This window comes from Salmo trutta, chromosome 31 (assembly GCF_901001165.1).
Source record: "Salmo trutta chromosome 31, fSalTru1.1, whole genome shotgun sequence".
NCBI lineage: Eukaryota > Metazoa > Chordata > Actinopteri > Salmoniformes > Salmonidae > Salmo > Salmo trutta.
Window position 1 is genome coordinate 29,556,128 of NC_042987.1, and position 20,471 is coordinate 29,576,598.

Consider the following 20,471-nt stretch of genomic DNA (forward strand, 5'->3'; position numbering starts at 1 on the left):
TTTTCCTCATGCACAGACCTAGTATTAACAGAACCAAGGGAAGCAACGTTATCAGCCAAACGAACAGGTTTACCGTCCCCTATAGACACCAACTTTCTCATCAGAACATCCTCTTGGGGAAAATAACCATGTGCGACATCTCCCAACTGTTCCACAGGCACAACTTGGTCACGCAACTCTTCTAATGTGTGGTCCATCCGTGGCGCATTGTTTAGATCGGAGATGAGTACAGACAACGGAATAACAGGGAAAACAGTGAGAGACTTCTTTGTGGTATTCACATTTACCGGAGCAGGGACCATGTCACCATGGCTCATAGACCGCGTCACTGTACCCGCAGAGAACACCGCTGGGAACCTCTGCTCACTCTCATCAGGAATCCCTACAAGTGACGGTTTAGTGGAAACCACTAGAGATGGAAACACGACAGGCCACACACTCTCGCCAGCCAAGTTATTCCCAAGGATAACGTCGATACCCTCAATAGGCAACGAAGGACGCACTCCCACAACAACCTCACCTTTCACCAGTCCACAATCCAACATTAGTCTATGCAATGGAACTGACAGATTGTTCAAACCTATTCCCCTAATTAGAACACTATTCCCAGAATCAGACTCAGCAGAGAAGGGTAACACAGATTCCAACACAAACGATTCCGAGGCACCTGTGTCTCGTAGGATCTTTACTGGCACTAGGTTCTTACTTCCTAACATGGACACAAAACCCTCCGTAACGAAAGGTAAATAGCCTGGGTCAATATGAACTTTCACATGGCCCTGGGCCTGAGACAATGTTTCAGGAGTAAACTGATGTGGAACAGACGCAGCTAACGCCGTAGGCCTAGATTTAACGTTAGCACACGTACTGATTTTACCCCTAGACCTGAGAACCGGACATTCGTTTTTCCAATGACCTGAGCCTTGACAGTAGTGACACTCTTGACCAAAGTCAGTTTTACCACGGGAATCAGGCTCAACCCTAGTTGAATAAAACTCTGCCCGTGAACCAGAGTATCTCTGTGAGCGTGGTTCAAATCTCTCCGAACGCCCCCACTCACTCCAAGTACGGGGTTCTACAAAAACACTTTTGTGAGTCAAAACATATTCGTCTGCCAAAACCGCAGCTTCAGCGACAGTCTTTACTTTGCGTTCGTTAATATACGTCGCTATATAATCAGGGATTGTGTCCTTAAATTGCTCTAGCATAATCAGATCACACAGCCCTTGAAAAGTCATAACCGCAGAGGCGGAACACCAGCGATTAAACTGTGAAGATAATTTTCGCGCAAACTCAACATGAGTCTGCTTATCATCCCTTTCTAAAGTTCTAAATCGTTGGCGGTAAGCCTCAGGAACCAATTCGTAAATCTGTAACACCGCCGTTTTAACCTTATCATAACTGACACTGTCGGCTACACTAAGAGCTGCATATGCTTCCTGAGCTTTACCAGTCAGCACACATTGCAACATCAAAGTGCGATCAGAATCAGGCCAACTCCTAGCGTTAGCAACACGCTCAAACAACAAAAAGAATGTCTCAGGATCCCTTTCATTAAACTGAGGCAACAACCGTAAATTCCCAACAATGTCAAATGTGTCCGGGGCATGACCAACAGAGGAACGATTCCTAAGTAAATCTGCGTCACCTTCCCAGAGCAAACTCTCTCCTGAGAGCTTTCCTTCCCTAACCAACTCTAGTCGCTCTTGTTGCAGCTTGATTTTAGCACGCTCGATATCCTGTTTAAATTCCAATTCCTTTTCATATTTTAACTGATCAGCATCCAAGTCCTTTTCATGTTTTAACTGATCAGCAGCCAATTCCTTTTCATATTTTATACGATCGTACTCTTGCTGTAACAGAAGCAGCTCTTTCTGCTGTTCAAAAAGAAGATTACTAGGACTAACCGATGGAGCGGTAATTGTGACATATCGGGGATACGGCGAGTCCTCAGCAGAGGCTGCCCCAGTGGTAACGTCAAGAATACCACTCTCCATCAGATTGGCCTTCACTATTAACCTAATGGAATTTTTTAGACGTTTATCACTAATTTCAATTTTGTAGTGTTCAGCAACCTTCAACAGCTGTTCTTTAGTACATAAGTCTAACAGTTCCTCTGATGGAAAGCGAATGAACTCGTCTACATTAGACGCCATAGTCAGAGAGAGAGAGGAACGGGAGAAAAAAAAATCTCACTCAACCCCTCTGAGCACACCAGACCACAACAAGAGAAAAACCAATCACACTGATACCACAGAAAAGAGATGAGATATGGAGCTTCCCCAAAACCTACAATAACTCAACCCTAGTCTTCATGCAGATTTGCGGTGGGTAATTATGCACTGTAGCCCGCTGGCGAGGAAGTAACCCCCCAGCACGCTGGTAGATTCCACCAAGCCACGGATGTGCTCCCGAGACAACTGCTCAGTCCACAGACACCACACAAAAATAACAAACATTAACAATGCCCAACATATTCCAAAATGAAACACGTCGCTAAGCCTATCAGGGGAAAAAGACTATAGCTCCAGGTAGTAAGTTTCACTACCCTATCCAAATCTCCCACCGAGGTACACAGCTGATTCTACTCACCTCAGACCAATGTTCCAACAGCGAGTACAACAAGTGTTTCCAGGCTGGGCAGAGGCCTGAAAACTAACCAATGTACTCTCTCCAACGCAGCACACAAACAAAACAACCAAAGGCAACCAGTACTGAGCACCAAACTCAAACTAACAAACAAAGCACCTCAAGTTAACATACCTCCACGTTTTCTCCCAAACACAAGTTCAAGATCCTGGACGAGCTCCCACTTGTTACGAACCGGCTCAGGGTTCGCAACAAAAGGGAGACAACGTGGAGACAAGGTGTATCAAAAATATATATTTATTAAATAAAGCAACTAAGAAGTTAACAATGGCATGTGTAATCAGTAATCAGTAATGTAAGTGAGTGTGTTGCATACTTGAATGTAATATTGCAGAGTGTTGAAAGGTGCCAAAGCAAATAACCAAAAGAACCACAAAACTCCCCAACCAATATCAACAAGGTGTCTGCGTGGAGAGAGTCTCCTCAATGAATGGGGAAGAGGTCCATTTATCCTGGGAAACACCTGAGCCCAGGTGTTTCCCCTTCATCTGACGACCCTTCCAACTCCGCCCACCGGCCTCCTAATAAAGAAACAAGAACAAGAGAGAATACGGCAGACAGAGTGGGAGGGTCGTCACAACATAGACATGGAACACGGGTCACTTTAATAATGTCTACATACTGTTTTACTCATTTCATATATATATACTGTATTCTAGTCAAGGCAATCCTATTCAACTATTGCTGTATACAGTTCAAGTCGGAAGTTTACATACACCTTAACCAAATACATTTAAATTCAGTTTTTCACAATTCCTGTTATTTAATCCTAGTAAGAATTCCCTGTCTAAGGTCAGTTAGGATCACCACTTTATTTTAAGAATGTGTAATGTCAGAATAATAGTAGAGAGAATTATTTATTTCAGCTTTTACATTCCCAGTGGGTCAGAAGTTTACATACACTCAATTAGTATTTGGTAGCATTGTCTTTCAATTGTTTAACTTGGGTCAAACGTTTCAGGGTCATTGTCCATTTGGAAGTGTCACGAGTGCTATCTTCATATTCCCTGTCATAAATTAGCCAAGTAGTTCCACATCTTTTATTTGTGAACTCGAACAAAACAAGAAAACAGGTGAAAACTGAAACAAACGTGACGTTCTGGGGCTGCTCACACACAGCTGCACAAAAACAAGATCCCACAAAAACAAAGGGAAAAACAGGCTCCCTAAGTATGGCTTCCAATCAGAGACAACGATAGACAGCTGCCTCTGATTGGAAACCATACCCGGCCAAAACATAGAAAACAAAACATAGAATGCCCATCCACCTATCACACCCTGACCTAACTAAACAGAGAAAACACAGCTCTCCTAGGTCAGAGCGTGACAGGAAGACCCATTTGCGACCAAGCTTTAACTTCCTGACTGATGTCTTGAGATGTTGCTTCAATATAGCCACATAATTTCCCCTCCTCATGATACCATCTATTTTGTAAAGTGCACCAGTCCCTCCTGCAGTAAAGCAACCCACAACATGATGCTGCCACCACCGTGCTTCACGGTTGGGATGGTGTTCTTCGGCTTGCAAGTCTGGCTTTTTTATTCTTGTTTTGGAGCAGTGGCTTCTTCCTTGCTGAGCGGCCTTTCAGGTTATGTCGATAAAGGACTTGCTTTACTGTGGATATAGATACTTTTGTACCTGTTTCCTCCAGCATCTTCACAAGGTCCTTTGCTGCTGTTCTGGGATTGATTTGCACTTTTCGCACCAAAGTACGTTCATCTCTAGCGGACAGAACACATCTCCTTCCTGAGCGGTATGACGGCTGTGTGGTCTCATGGTGTTTATTCTTGCGTACTATTGTTTGTACTGATGAAAGTAGTACCTTCAGGCGTTTGGAAATTGCTCCCAAGGATGAACCAGACTTGATGAGGTCTACAATATATTTTCTAAGGTCTTGGCTGATTTCTTTTAATTTTTCCATGATGTCAATCAAAGAGGCACTGAGTTTGAAGATAGGCCTTGAAATATATCCACAGGTACACCTCAAATTGACTCAAATGATGTCAATTAGCCTGTCAGAAGCTTCTAAAGCCATGACATCATTTTCTGGAATTGTCCAAGCTGTTTAAAGGCACAGCCAACTTAGTGTATGTAAACTTCTGACCCACTGGAATTGTGATACAGTGGATTATAAATGAAATAATCTGTCTGTAAATAATTGTTGAAAAATTACTTGTGTCATGCACAAAGTTGATGTCCTAACCAACTTGACAAAACTATAGTTTGTTAACAAGAAATTTGTGGAGTGGTTGAAAAACGAGTTTTAATGACTCCAACCTAAGTGTATGTAAACTTCCGACTTCAACTGTATATACTGTATTTATACTCCGGACTTCGTCCTAATATTATATATTTCTTAATTCCATTTGTGTGTATTGTTGTGAATTGTTAGATATTACTGCAATGTCAGAGCTAGGAACACAAGCATTTTGCTACACCTGCAATAGCATCTGCTAAATTACATTTGATTTGATTATTCGCTGATATAAGGTGATATAATATTGTCTGTCTGTATATTGATGGATGTAATGAATAGTGACATGTTTCGCTATCTTGTTTGTTGAGTCCTGTTGCGCTTTTGTATAGGGTGTTAGAGCTTTTCGATTATCTTTATGAATGAGAACAGGATGCACTAGTTTGAGCAATATGATTCATGCTATTATAAACTCAGCAAAAAAAGAAATGTCCTCTCACTGTCAACTGCGTTTATTTTCAGCAAACTTAACATGTGTAAATATTTGAATGAACATAGCAATATTCAGCAACTGAGACATAAACTGAACAAGTTCCACAGACATGTGACTAACAGAAATTGAATAATGTGTCCCTGAACAAAGGGGGGGTCAAAATCAAAAGTAACAGTCAGTATCTGGTGTGGCCACCAGCTGCATTAAGTACTGCAGTGCATCTCCTCTTCATGGGCTGCACCAGATTTGCCAGTTCTTGCTGTGAGATGTTACCCCACTCTTCCACCAAGGCACCTGCAAGTTCCTGGACATTTCTGAGGGGAATGGCCCTAGCCCTTACCCTTCGATCCAACAGGTCCCAAATGTGCTCAATGGGATTGAGATCCGGGCTCTTCGCTGGCCATGGCAGAACACTGACATTCCTGTCTAGCAGGAAATCACGCACAGAACGAGCAGTATGGCTGTTGGCATTGTCATGCTGGAGGGTCATGTCAGGATGAGCCTGCAGGAAGGGTACCAGATGAGGGAGGAGGATGTCTTCCCTGTAATGCACAGCGTTCACATTGCCTGCAATGACAACAAGCTCCATCCGATGATGCTGTGACACACCACCCCAGACCATGATGGACCCTCCACCTCCAAATCGATCCCGCTCCAGAGTACAGGCCTCGGTGAAACGCTCATTCCTTTGACGATAAACGCGAATCCGACCATCACCCCTGGTGAGACAAAACCGCGACTCTTCAGTGAAGAACACTTTTTGCCAGTCCTGTCTGGTCCAGCGACGGTGGGTTTGTGCCCATAGGAGATGTTGTTGCCGGCGATGTCTCGTGAGGACCTGCCTTTCAACAGGCCTACAAGCCCTCAATCCAGCCTCTCTCAGCCTATTGCAGACAGTGTAAGCACTGATGGAGGGATTGTACATTCCTGGTGTAACTCGGTCAGTTGTTGTTGTCATCCTGTACCTGTCCCGCAGGTGTGATGTTCGGATGTACCGATCCTGTGCAGGTGTTGTTACACGTGGTCTGCCACTGCGAGGATGATCAGTTGTCCATCCTGTAGCGCTGTCTTAGGCGTCTCACAGTATGGACATTGCTATTTATTGCCCTGGCCACATCTGCAGTCCTCATGCCTCCTTGCAGCATGCCTAAGGCACGTTCACGCAGATGAGCAGGGACCCTGGGCATCTTTCTTTTGGTGTTTTTCGGAGTCAGTAGAAAGGCCTCTTTAGTGTCCTAAGTTTTCATAACTGTGACCTTAATTGCCTACCGTCTGTAAGCTGTTAGTGTCTTAACGACCGTTCCACAGGTGCATGTTCATTAATTGTTTATGGTTCATTGAACAAGCATGGGAAACAGTGTTTAAACCCTTATAATGAAGATCTGTGAAGTTATTAGCATTTTTACAAATTATCTTTGAAAGACAGGGTCCTGAAAAAGGGCAGTTTCTTTTTTTGCTGAGTTTATGAGTGTATCAATGTTTGAACATTATTTAAATACTGTAGGCTATATGGTAAGTAGGCTATACGGTAAAGGATATGTGACAAAATGAAATGTGCATTGAATTAGCTTAATGTGCAGATGCATAACATGATTACGATTGGGAAAGATACTGTCCATTTCAGCAATGTGCTGTAAAATCCAGTTCCATCTTTGACTGTACTGAATCATAGCAAGTTATAAATACCACATATGCACATCCCACACACACACGACACACCGCCTACACACACCCATGCAATATCCTCACATTTAATATTCTTCAATCAGAGGTGCTTGAGGCTGTGATTGTGGCTATGATCGTGCTACTGGTAATTTACCCCAACAGTTTTGTTTGGACTGCTGCATTCTATCTGACTCAATGACCATGACAAATCCACTGTCACAATCTTGCAGTCCTCCTGTTGAACAAATGGCTCTTGGCTCTTGGTTAGGCTATTTATGTCTTATTGTGTCCGATACTGTATATTCACTGTGCTTCAATAGTGCTTGAAAAAACAATGGAATCCTGGAAGTTTATACTAATGTCTGTCTCGAGACGCCTAAGACCATTTTGTTATAGGTAGATATAGACATAGTAGGAATAGAAAGGTAGGTAGAGGTAGTTCAGGATAGGTCATTCAACCTATAATGAATGGTGTCTTCCCAAAAGAGACTTATTTTAGACAGTTTTAGGTAGATAGATACAGTAGGTAGAAGTAGATATAGGTTATAGATAAGTTGAACCAATAATGAATGCTGTCATGGTCTCTCCTCTTCTCAGGGTCTGTATGCAGTGGGTAACTTCCAGCCCAGTGAGGACACATCCAGACAGCAACCCCAGCCTCCCCCGCTCCGCGAGCCCCCCAGGAGCAACACTGTGCCAAACGTCAGCCAGAATGCAGGTCGCCACCTGCAGCCCAACAGCCTCAACAGCATGAACAGCCTAAATAGCGTGAGCACCGCTGACGGCCTCACCGCGGCCCACCCCGAGACCATTCTGACCCGGGTGCCCTCCTGCCGCGAGTCCAGCTCCCTGAATAATCTGAAGAGGGCCAGCGCCAACTTGGAGTGCATAACCCCGCCGAGTCCCATGGGTAAACAGGACTGTCTGGTGACCTTTAACAGTAGCACGTTACCCAGGTCACATGGTGGCTCACTACCCGAGGAGCACCGCGTCCCTCGCCGCCACGCCAGCATCCACTCCTCCATGGACTCCACACGCTCCAAGCAGCTGCTGTCTCAGTGGAAGAGCAAGAACGAGAACCGCAAGCTCTCTCTTCAGGTGATGGACAGCGGGGTGGTTGTGGGACGCCACCATTCAACGTCCTCCTCCTCCTCGCCTCAGAGGACCATGGAGCTGAGGTGCAGCTCTGAGCCATCCGCCATGGGCCTGGAGGCAGAGCTCCGTGCTCAGGGACACATCCCCGCCCAGTACATGAAGCTGGCTGCCAGCACCGTGCCACTGTCCAACCACCTCCCCCACAACGGGGGCAGCAGCGGCCTGGCAGGGGGGGCCCGCGTGTCCATCCAGTCCCGGCCAGGCTCCTCCCAGCTGGTCCACATCCCAGAGGAGACGCAGGAGCATGTCAACAGCGGCACCTCCAGTAGGGAGGACGAGGATGATGACGACAGGGAGGATAACTATGGCGGCGGTGGGATTCCTGGTGGGGGAGGCTCAATTCGCTCCAAGTGGCTGAAGGAGGGCGCCCCCTGCAGGACTAACAGTCTAACTAACCAGCCACGCATCATGCAGGTCATCACCATGTCCAAGCAGCAGGGTCTGCTCCAGCACGGCAGCCCCAAGAGCTCAGAGGACGGCAGCGTGGTCAGCTGCACAGGCTCCATCCAGTACAAGGCCCTGATGGACCAGGAGCCCGGCCAGGGGATCGTGAGGGTGGAGGCCCATCCAGAGAACAAGCCTGTGATCAAGCCTCCGGACGGCAGTGGCTCCTGGAGGTGGAAGCCCCAGGAGCAGCGTGGCAGCATCCGCCAGGCCTTCGAGCTCAACGACCTCAATCGCGACTCGGAGAGCTGCGACTCGCTCAAGGACGGCTACGGCTCCTTTGATGGCAGGAGGAGCCAGACGGGCACCGACACCGGCAGCGAGCGCGGCGGTGGCGGTGGGGGAGGCGGTCACCCACACGTGCACCACCCTCACTACCACCACCACCACCACCCCCACCAAGGCATCACCACCATCCGTGTGACCCCTGTGGAGGGACTAGGAGGAGGAAGCGAGGCCGCCTCCGACACCCTCTCCATCGCCTCCAGCAGGGAATCCACCCTGCGGAGAAAAGGCAACATCATCCTGCTCCCGGATAGAGGTCAGAGTCCAGACAACTCCAGGAACTATTTCAAAGGGACCTCCCCCACACCGCCCCCCACCCTGGGACTGGCCTATAGAGAATGAACAGCTGCCCCAGTCAGCCATTACCCTTACCATTCCCCCTTACTGCCCATGTGGTGGCCTATCTGTCCCCCCATGAGTGGCCTTCTACACTGGATCTAGTCTGGAACCCACAATAGGACCATTGAACACATTCAGCTACGACTGTATATTATCAAATCCATCATGGATTCAGTGGTGTTAACTGGGCTGGCTTAACTTTTCCAGTGCCATTCTAAAGGTCATAATTCATTAGCTAGCTCAGTGTGTCTAGTACAGTAAGGCCACTACAGTGTTTTTCCATTCTGCAAAAATCAGATTTTTTTAGTTTTCAGCAGTTTATTGTTAGACCTGATTTGATAGGACCGGATTAAATGTATTGGTGTGTGTTCTTTGAGAAATGCAGTAAATATATTTATATTTTAAACATTAAATAATGAAGTAAGCTTTATGTGACACATTTTTGAGGGCAAACCCATTACACCATTACGCCATTTGTCTGAATTCGCAGGTTTTACACAAAAGCCAAGCGCCATGCTTCTTTTTTGATTTGAAATTGAAACACCATCACACACACAATGGTCCTTTAAGAATGCAGGAGATGCTGGAATAATAGCCACAAAGTCATTTTGCGCAAACCTTTCAACCCTTATTTCATTACATAAACTTTCATCCATTTGACAAGCACAAGTACTAACTCTTTTAATACAATGGCTATAGTGGTTTGAACTTCGAATTTGATACTATTTGTTATCAACCTGCAAGAGCCTTTGACGGCAATGAACCGTGCAAGTTATTAATTAAGTTGATGGACATGATGTTTTGTAGGCCTTTTCCATTGATGTTCTGTGCTCTTTCTCAGCAACATATAAATGTCCTTGTGTAATGTGACCGTGATTGGGTGTTGCACTGCATAGCAACGCTGGAGGGGCTTTTCATAAGACAACTTTCATACATACAGTACCATGACAATTGTGAAAAGAAATGTTTATATTTTTTGCTATGTACATATTTATAGTTCTCCGATTGATCTGCCAACAATATTCAGATGTCTTCATTGGCTTATTACTAATTATTAATAGTCTATTTTAACAAATATGTGTTTATTCAATGTTGTTGTTTTTAGAACTTTTTCGGGATATGAATTGGTTTGGCAGGTGATTTATAACAGAGCAACGTTTTAAGAAATCACCAAATATTATCCATGGGTTGCAAAATTCCGTTAACTTTCCCCAAATTCCTGGTTTGTCCAGAAATCCTGGTTGACTTCCCTCATGACTCCGGGGTTCTTCCAACTGGGATTTCTGGAAAACCTGGGAATTTGTGGAAAATTAACAGAATTTTGCAATCCTAATTATCGCTGTGAACTCACCAGTTTTTCCCTGTGCTTTATCCACACATTGTATCCCTCGAACAGTATAACATGCTTACAAGGGCAGCAAATGAAGTATGTTAATAGACTACCAGGGGCAGTGGATACAGTATGTAAGACAATATATTTCTAGGGGCAGTGGATTAACTATGTAAGATAATTGCTTACCAGGAGCAGTGGATACAGTACCTTAATCAAATTAGTTTTGCTTAAAGACTGGAAATTCAAGAAGGACTTTACACTTTGCATCCTGTATTGCCTTTGAAGAAGTATACTAACAAGTATTCGCTGTTTTTTGATACAGTGACTTTTTTCCTATTAGCAACATGTATGGTAGTTTAAGAAAATTATAGTTTTTTCTGCAGCTGTACAAGTTGTTAATGCTACTTACTGTGCACTCAAATAATTTGTAAGTAAATGTATCTATTGATGAGTGACATAAAAGGGAAACCACTCTCGGCAGAGGCTGCTCTTCCCGGTTCATTGATATGTGCACAATAATTGATTTAATTGTCCAGTTTGATTTTCCTGATTGGACAATGTGGCAGCAGAGCCTGTGCTGGGAACTTTGGTCATGCTGTTAGATTAAAATCAATCATACATTAGTGTTCCTTGGGCTATAATGCACCATGCACGATTCAGGACTGAGGAGAGGTTGTATAACGACAATAGCATCCCTCTCCCTCCCACAAGAGAACAGTAAACAAGTGAGTCATACTCAGTATCCAAACTACGTAAGTGAAAAAATAACATTACTAACACTACCATTGGTTAGTGGCACTGTAATTCAAACATTACTCTATGTGAGGATCCCTATGTGTGTTATATGCTGCCATTGAACAATATAATTGTTCAATGAAAACCTTTCAATGATTTTTATCCAGTTTGTTGTGCAAAGGTAGGGCCATTCAACAATACATGAACGGAAGTGTGGCTTGTACAGTACATATAGTATACTACACTGCAGAGGAAGCTGGTGGGTGGAGCTATAGGAGGATGTGCTCGTTGTAATGACTGGAATAGAATAAATGGAACGGTATCAAACACATCAAACATATGTAAACTATTTTTTTCATTCCAGCCATTACAATGAGCCCGTCCTCTCATAGCTCCTCCCACCAGCCTCTGATACGCTGATACCTTTATAAAACTGCCAAGAGCTTACTGTTCATATACATCAGGGGTCTCAAAGTCATTTCACCCAGGTCCACATTCTGTCTTTAATGAGGTTAAATTGAGGTTAGACAACATAAAATCGGCTTGCTTGAGATCCCTGATATACAGTGCTATGTGCATAGAACACTACCTTTACTCATGACACCTGAGATAGCTACAATAGTGTTTACACTCATTTTTACAGTGGTCATGATATGCCAGTTGCATTTGGATTACCAAGATAATTAATGTATTGAGCTTGTTTGTGTTTGTACCAGAGGCTGGAACTGAAATGATTTTCCAATCGTTTTGTTCTGAACAGAACCAACCATTCTTTTTTTTTTCCTTTCCACTGTTCCGACCAGCAAAATAAAGTTCTGAACCGGTTCGAACCCCAAAAATTGTTCATATCATTCATTTCTGTTCCTTTTTAAATCAAAGTTAAAAAAATACATATATTTAAATGACTTCTTTAATCAGTGGATAGAGCAGCTTGCTATGGAGCTATAGGTGTTTACATTGGACAGACAACTGTAGGGGAGAGAACAAGAGAGAGTGGAAGAGGAGGCTTGGCTTGAAACACTGGGCATCTTGTTAAGACATGCATGATCTGAATTAGGCCTACAGAATTGTACCTACGTAGGAGGGGCTTTTATGGAGGAACATTGAATGTCTTTGAACTTCCGAGAGTTGGCTTAACGTTTGGACCAGAGCTAGCTAGCAAGCTTGTGTGCAGAGCGGCACCAGAATAATAAATAACAAACACGTCTTACCTTTTTGTAGTTAATAAATCCAATGTGAAATGTAATTACTATAGTATCCTTAACTAGCATTGAAAAAGTTAATCCATTCTTCTCCAATTAGAAATGTCTCTCCCTAGTTTATGAATCATGCTAGTAATGTCAGTAGGCTGCAGTAGCCTATGCTTCAGAGGGCAGGGCAGGTAGCCTACACACGTACACACACAGGCAAAGATTTTCCAGCTGGGTCTCCCGAGTGGCATGGTGGTCTAAGGCACTGCATCGCAGTGCTAGCTGTGGCACTAGAGATTCTGAGTTTGAGTCCAGGCTCTGTCGCAGCCAGCCGTGACCGGGAGACCAATGGGGCGGCGCACAATTGGCCCAGCGTCGTCCGGGTTAGGGGAGGGTTTGGCCGGCAGGGAAGTCCTTGTCTCATCGCGCACTAGCGACTCCTGTGGCTGGCCAGGCGCAGTGCATGCTGACACAGTCATGGTGTTTCCTCCGACACATTGGTGCGGCTGGCTTCCGGGTTAAGTGGGCATTGTGTCAAGAAGCCTTGGTTGGGTTGTGTTTCGGAGGATGCACGGCTCTCGACCTTCGCCTCTCTCGAGTCCGTACCGGAGTTGCAGCGATGAGACAAGACTGTAACTACCAATTGGATACCACAAAGTACTTTTTTTTTTTTTAAATTTAAGACTTTCAGCTGGCAGTCAGGCAGACACTGGAATACGTTTCTGAGTGACAGAGTGAGGGCTTTGCATAGGCACTTTGAAGCATTTTTTTGTGGGACAGAAAAAAATGCCTGGAGCATAAAATAACGTTATTAAACGGTTCCCATTCTTTTAAAATAAGAGTTATGTTCCGGAACAGTATAAATCACTTTCATTCCCGGTTCTGATTCTGTTCCTTGAAAAATGTTGTTCATTTCCAGTTTTCGGTTCTGTTCCCTGAACTGGTTCCAACCCCTGGTTTGTACACAATAATACAAAAGTAAGACTGGATGTATAAAATTGAGATATTGTTGAAAATTTCTATCAATAATCAAGGTTTTCTTTTTTTTTCATTGAAACTGAATTGATATTATATAAATATTACACATATTTTTTACGTCTCAAAGGGTATATTAGCAGCGACAACTGAAGGGGAAAAGTATATTTTCCTGTATACTTGTACCTTCCATGATGGCTTTAAACTGTGGTCATATCTGCATGGTAATTTGATATGTACTGTATCTAAAGGCTTATTTTCTGTATATGACACCTTTTGAAAGTTATGGCTGGTACCTTGATTTATACCTACTCAATTTATCAATCAATCAACCAATTGATTAACTCTTCATTCTTTCTATCACTGTAAATACAATCTTTGTAACTTTGCCATGCAGACAATGCTGTTACAGTGTAGAGTAGGTAGGACAACATATCTACAGAAAGAAATCAGGTTTGGCAGAAGAAGATGTTTGACGTTTAGGCAGAGGATGTATTTGTATAGAGTTGAGAGCATAGAAATAGAATTTATAGAAATATAATCTAGTCATTATATTTCCATGGTTGCTAGGTCAGTTGACTTTATTATACATCTGTAACATTGGCCTGTGTGCATTCAGAATAGACGTGGTGATTGGTGGATAGCTTTGTTGCTAACGAAACCGAAGTCTCAGTCAGAAGTCACTCTGTATTTCACCATTCTATGAGGTTGACAATGTCTAAATATTGAAATAAATGTTTGATATCAAACTAGAGAAAGGTTTGTTGATGGTGATGTATTTTTCTGTCTCACTCTGTGTCACAGAGATGCATAGAGATATAATATACTTTGTCTCACAGGTATGCATTGTGGTGTAATGGTATATCTGCATCACAGTAACATTTTGTGATGTAATTTTTCTGTGTCACAGAATCATATGGAGATATAATTCTTTGTGATGTCATTTCTCTGTGTAATAGCGGGACCTAATTATGACATCACTGTGTCATGGTACATAGTGATGTAATTTCTCTGTATTGCAGAGGCACAGTGTGATGTAATTCTTCTGTGTTACAGAATTACAAGGTGATGTCATTTTTCTGTCACAAAGGCACATTGTGATATGATTTCTCTGTGTTGCAGAGGCACATCATAATGTAATTTATCTCTGTCACACAGGAATTTCAAACTTTCAGGTCACTGTGGCACAGAAGCACATACAGTATGTTGACATATAAGGCCTTTTCACACTGCATTGTTCTTAGCCCCAGGCTATCTTAGCCCCAGGCTAAGACTGGTCCTGGGCTAGCTTATCCTGTGTTCACACAAGCATTTGTTAACCTGGCGCTAAGCTTTAGCCCTGGGCTAAGGATTCACACTTGTATTCCAAAGCCCTAGGCTAACGGACAAACGCAATATGCGACCAACAATCTATCTCTGCCATGCGACCAATGTTATAAGTAAGGCATTTATTAACAAATGATGTCCTCTTGCTTCTAGCCTAGCATTTGATTTCCAACAGTGAGGGTTTGTAAACCTTGCTGTCTGCCTTTCTGACCTCGGAAACAATTTCTCACTTTTGAAATGCGATCTTGCCCATGCACAGAGAATGCTGTGCACGGACGAGACAAACTTTTCTGATCCAGGCAAAATCATGCAACAACATTATTATCATGGATAGCTATATCTAATTAAATGTGAATAGAAAAGCAATGAAAATAGACACTTTTATTGCTGCCCTTCCAACTGTAGAGTTTGTGGCTTCAGTTGACTAGCTAGCTATGTGAGAAGACATTAGCCATCCTGCATAGCAACTATTTTTGTTAGCTATAGCAACCAGTGTATTTGCACAGACGCATCACAATCATATTCAAATTAAGTGAAAGTGCAGCTTTTGTGATTGGACAGTGAAAATTATATGCGTTGTTCTTGACCCCGTTTCACACTGCTTCATCCATAAACAATGGTGATCCTCTTCACTGCCATGACTTGTTCAAGCCTCTGCATTTCCATGACCCCACAGTCAATATTGACTGTTCACCCCTTAACATCCTATTTTCCACTCTTTATAATTACTAATTAATAGCATTGCTGTATATATGAAACAAATGTGTGTGCGGGCATGTGATGGTGGAAATGGGCCTAGTTATCACGGCACAGAGAGAGAGAAAGAGAGAGAGAGTAATAATCATCAGGAGGTCTTAAGTAGGGCAAGGAGTTGACCTAAATTGAAAGAGAGATATCCTGCTCGTCTCCAGCTTAAACAGCATCCCTGAAGACCAAATGGAATGTGCTGAGGGAGAGAAGAAAGAGAGAGAGAAGAAGGGAGAGAGAGAGAGAGAGAGAGAGGGAGGGAGGGAGATGGAGAGAGAGAGGGAGAGAGAGAGAGTGAGAGAGCCTGGTGATATACAACTATGAGAAAAGGAGAGACAGTGTGAAACAGAGGTGCATGCATTTGAGAAGCTTTGGGTGGGAACTAAGGAGTCCAAGACCAAGAGTTGACACTGAGTTAGAGACTGGCCACTACAGCTTTAAAAGAGATGCAGAAATCAACCGAGTTAGAGACTGGCCACTACAACTTTAGAAGAGATGCAGACGTCAACAGAGTTATAGACTGGCCACTACAGCTTTAGAAGAGATGCAGACGTCAACAGAGTTATAGACTGGCCACTACAGCTTTAGAAGAGATGCAGAAATCAACAGAGTTATAGACTGGCCACTACAGCTTTAGAAGAGATGCAGACGTCAACAGAGTTAGAGACTGGCCACTACAGCTTTAGAAGAGATGCAGAAATCAACAGAGTTACCTGGCCACAACAGCTTTATTACACGGAACCCAAACCGGCTGCGTGCGTGCGCCATCGTGCGCTATCGTGCATACATTTATTTTGTCCCCTTCACCAAAAGCGATCACGACAGGCAGGTTAAAATATCAAAACAAACTCTGAACCAATGACATTAATTTGGGGACAGGTCAAAAAGCATTAAACATGTATGGCAATTTAGCTAGTTAGCTTGCACTTGCTAGCTAATTTGTCCTATTTAGCTAGCTTGCTGTTGCTAGCTAATTTGTACTGGGATATAAGCATTGAGTTGTTATTTTACCTGAAATGCACAAGGTCCTCTACTCCGACAATTAATCCACACATAAAACGGCCAACCGAATTGTTTCTAGTGATCTCTCCTCCTTCCAGGCTTTTTCATCTTTGAACTTATATGGTGATTGGCATCTACACTTTTACCACGACAACCAGCAAAACATTTCGTCTTTCACTCACCCACGTGAGTACCTGATTCTATAAACCAATGAGGAGATGGGAGAGGCAGGACTTTCAGCACGATCTGCGTCAGAAATAGAAAGGAGTTCTATTTCAGCCCTTGGCATCGCAGACGCTCGTTGACGCGCGCGAGCAGTGTGGGTGCAATAATTGAATAACATGGATTTCTAAATGTATTTTGCGACACTCGCGCACACGACGTGTCCGGTCTGGTCAGCATGTTAAAAAGAGATGCAGAAATCAACAGAGTTAGAGACTGGCCACAACAGCTTTATAAGAGATGCAGAAATCAACAGAGCTAGAGACTGGCCACCACAGCTTTATAAGAGATGCAGAAATCAACAGAGCTAGAGACTGGCCACAACAGCTTTATAAGAGATGCAGAAATCAACAGAGCTAGAGACTGGCCACAACAGCTTTATAAGAGATGCAGAAATCAACAGAGCTAGAGACTGGCCACAACAGCTTTATAAGAGATGCAGAAATCAACAGAGCTAGAGACTGGCCACAACAGCTTTATAAGAGATGCAGAAATCAACAGAGCTAGAGACTGGCCACAACAGCTTTATAAGAGATGCAGAAATCAACAGAGCTAGAGACTGGCCACAACAGCTTTATAAGAGAAGCAGAAATCAATGTCCACCTCTCAAGACAGGTAGTGGGCTCTGAAACAGCGCTTGGGGACAAAGAGTGGGTTCTGTGGTGGAACGATAGCATGCCTTGTGATGGAACTATGTGACAGAGCAATAGTAGGCCCTCTCATGGAACTCTGTGACAGAGCAATAGTAGGTCCTCTCATGGAACTCTGTGACAGAGCAATAGTAGGCCCGCTCATGGAACTCTGTGACAGAGCAATAGTAGGCCCTCTCATGGAACTCTGTGACAGAGCAATAGTAGGTCCTCTCATGGAACTCTGTGACAGAGCAATAGTAGGCCCTCTCATGGAACTCTATGACAGAGCAATAGTAGGCCCTCTCATGGAACTCTGTGACAGAGCAATAGTAGGTCCTCTCATGGAACTCTATGACAGAGCAATAGTAGGCCCTCTCATGGAACTCTATGACAGAGCAATAGTAGGCCCGCTCATGGAACTCTATGACAGAGCAATAGTAGGTCCTCTCATGGAACTCTGTGACAGAGCAATAGTAGGCCCTCTCATGGAACTCTATGACAGAGCAATAGTAGGCCCGCTCATGGAACTCTATGACAGAGCAATAGTAGGCCCTCTCATGGAACTCTATGACAGAGCAATAGTAGGCCCTCTCATGGAACTCTGTGACAGAGCAATAGTAGGCCCTCTCATGGAACAAAGGACAGTGATAACTGCCCTTGTGTGTTAGAACCCTGAAACCATTATGCCATCCGAGATTGGAAAATGAGAAATTATTTTCCACTGTGAATGTGAACGGCCTTCAGTTTGATAAAAACATTTTTCAAATTTTCTGTATTTCTGCCATGTTTTTCCTCAGGCACATTAAATGGCGTTGCAACAGGACAATTGCAAAGAGCAAACGGTATGTCCTCTCAACACATCAACATCATACAACATAGATGAATCCTTTATTATTTCAAATCTGTTGTAGGGATTCCATGATTGCAGCAACATTGCAATGGACACAACCCACTGGGCACAGATGTCAATTCAACGTCTATTCCACATTGGTTCAACATAATTTCAATGAAATGACACTGGAACAATGTTGATTCAACCAGTGTGTGCCCAGTGGGAGGGTATTGTGTATAAATCATGCATTCATATTTCAGATCGATTTCAAGACCAGTACATGATTCTTTGGCTCCAGTATCTGAATCAGCCATGTGGAACAATTGAGTCCTGTCGACATCTTGGAGGAACAAGAAAAACCATGAATGTAATAATGTACAACATAAAATCCCAATCTACAGTACATGGAGCTCCATTGGACAGGACTCTTCTTCACCGCATTGTGTACTTTCTTTTTTCTCTCCCTAGCAGAGCACACACGCAAACACACACGCAAACACACACGCAAACACACACACACACACACACACACACACACACACACACACACACACACACACACACACACACACACACACACACACACACACACACACACACACACTGGTGTCCTATTTAACTGTCACCAGCAGCCTCTGAATCTGTGCAGAGAGAAGTACCGCAACTTTGCTGTCTCACCCGCGTTGCCATGGTAATTCCGGAGAGGCGAGAGCGGGAGCTCTAGTCCCTGTTCTCCAGATAGAAGAGAGCAAGCGTTACCAATCAATGCTTTTTGTCAAAAGATGGGCATGAGTGTGCAGCATTGTGGACTAGACAGTCCCACACACACACACACACACACACACACACACACACACACACACATCCAAAAGCAAAACAATCTGACAGTAGATCATTTTGCATTACATCCTTGTGATTAAAGCTGGATGCCCGTCAACACACAGTATTAAAAAGCCAAGACTATCGTGTTGTTTGTAGTTCAAGATGGGGGAGCTGTCAGTCTCTCTGTGTTGCTATTTGTGTTTGAGCTGATGTCACCAAAAAATAGAACCAGACAGTCATCCCTGTATTAGCCTGATCCATCTGTGGCTTATTATTCCCCAACTCTATGAGGTTTTCAAAATCAGAGGCGGGGAGGGAAGGGAGGGAAAAGAGAAAACAACCCAAGAGCTCTAATGTGCTCTCTGGCCCTGAGGTGGAAAACAAAATGAAAACCCATGTCCAATATCTCTCCTGAGGGGATATGTTGTTTTGTTTCTGAATTTTTGACAAGCCGCTGCAAAGTACTGTATAATGTTGGAGCCTAGGGAGGTATATAAACAGAAGGATATTGTGCGTAGACAAGTCATAAAAGCATAATAGTGATGGCTAGATCAAGGCCAGGGGCGTCGATATGACAACCTACTCTAATTAGGTTGTTTCATTCACTTCCTTTGAATGTTGAATGAATGGTTGATACGACACTGCAGGGCTTCACTTTATCTTTCTATCTACCTCTCTCTCTCTCTAGCTTTTTAGTTATTTATTTCAATTAATCTCTCTTCTCAGGGCTACTCTCTCTGTCTCTTTGTCTCTCTCTCTCGCTCACTCTCTCTCTCTCTCTCTTTATTTAAATCCATCTCTCTTCCCTTTCTGGGGTATTCCCAAATGGAGCACTAAGGCAAATTTTCCAATTAGTCGACATGTTGGAACTGCTAATGCACCCAATTATAATTTTTTTTCTCTTAATATTTATTTATTTATTTACATATTTATTTATCCCTATATTTAGCCACCCACAGCCTCTGAGCCAAACACATGTGGTCAGGAAAATCTAGCCACTCATTTCTCAATGAGACCTCTCTTCCCAGGTAGAGAGTTGGCACTAATATTGAAATACTATGCTCCGCTGACAAAATCATTTTCCAATATATCTAGTGTCCTCTTCAAGGTAATTTAATGGAGGTCGGCCACAAACATACAAAACATAGCCTGACAAAATATCTCAGCCTTCACTGTCAGTAACATATTACTTGTTCCATAACGCTTGTGAATAATGTATCATTTTTTTCATTGCTATGTGATTAGTAGGAATAGAAATGTACAGGGAAATGGTGAGAACCATCTTTCTATTAAAGCCGGTGCACAAGTGTGATTTTTCTCTCTCATACATGACACACTGTAGTGGAATCTGTTTACTACAGTGTAGGAGACGCAGTTATGACCTTGCCATTGCACTTATGAGCTGCTGAACAGCTGAGTGAAATCCTCAG

At 43.5% G+C, this 20,471-nt stretch overlaps 1 protein-coding gene across 3 annotated transcripts in view; it reads left to right on the plus strand.

Annotated features, from left to right (window-relative positions):
• The window catches only part of plppr4a (phospholipid phosphatase related 4a), a 34,343-nt gene extending 23,162 nt beyond the window's left edge, over positions 1-11,181 (plus strand). For all 3 annotated transcript variants that reach the window (XM_029725985.1, XM_029725987.1, XM_029725986.1), the window contains one exon: positions 7,600-11,181. In XM_029725985.1, the coding sequence (XP_029581845.1) occupies positions 7,600-9,228 (1,629 nt within the window). In that variant the 3' untranslated portion in view covers positions 9,229-11,181. The remainder of the gene's footprint in view (positions 1-7,599) is intronic.
• The last annotated feature ends 9,290 nt before the right edge of the window (positions 11,182-20,471 follow it).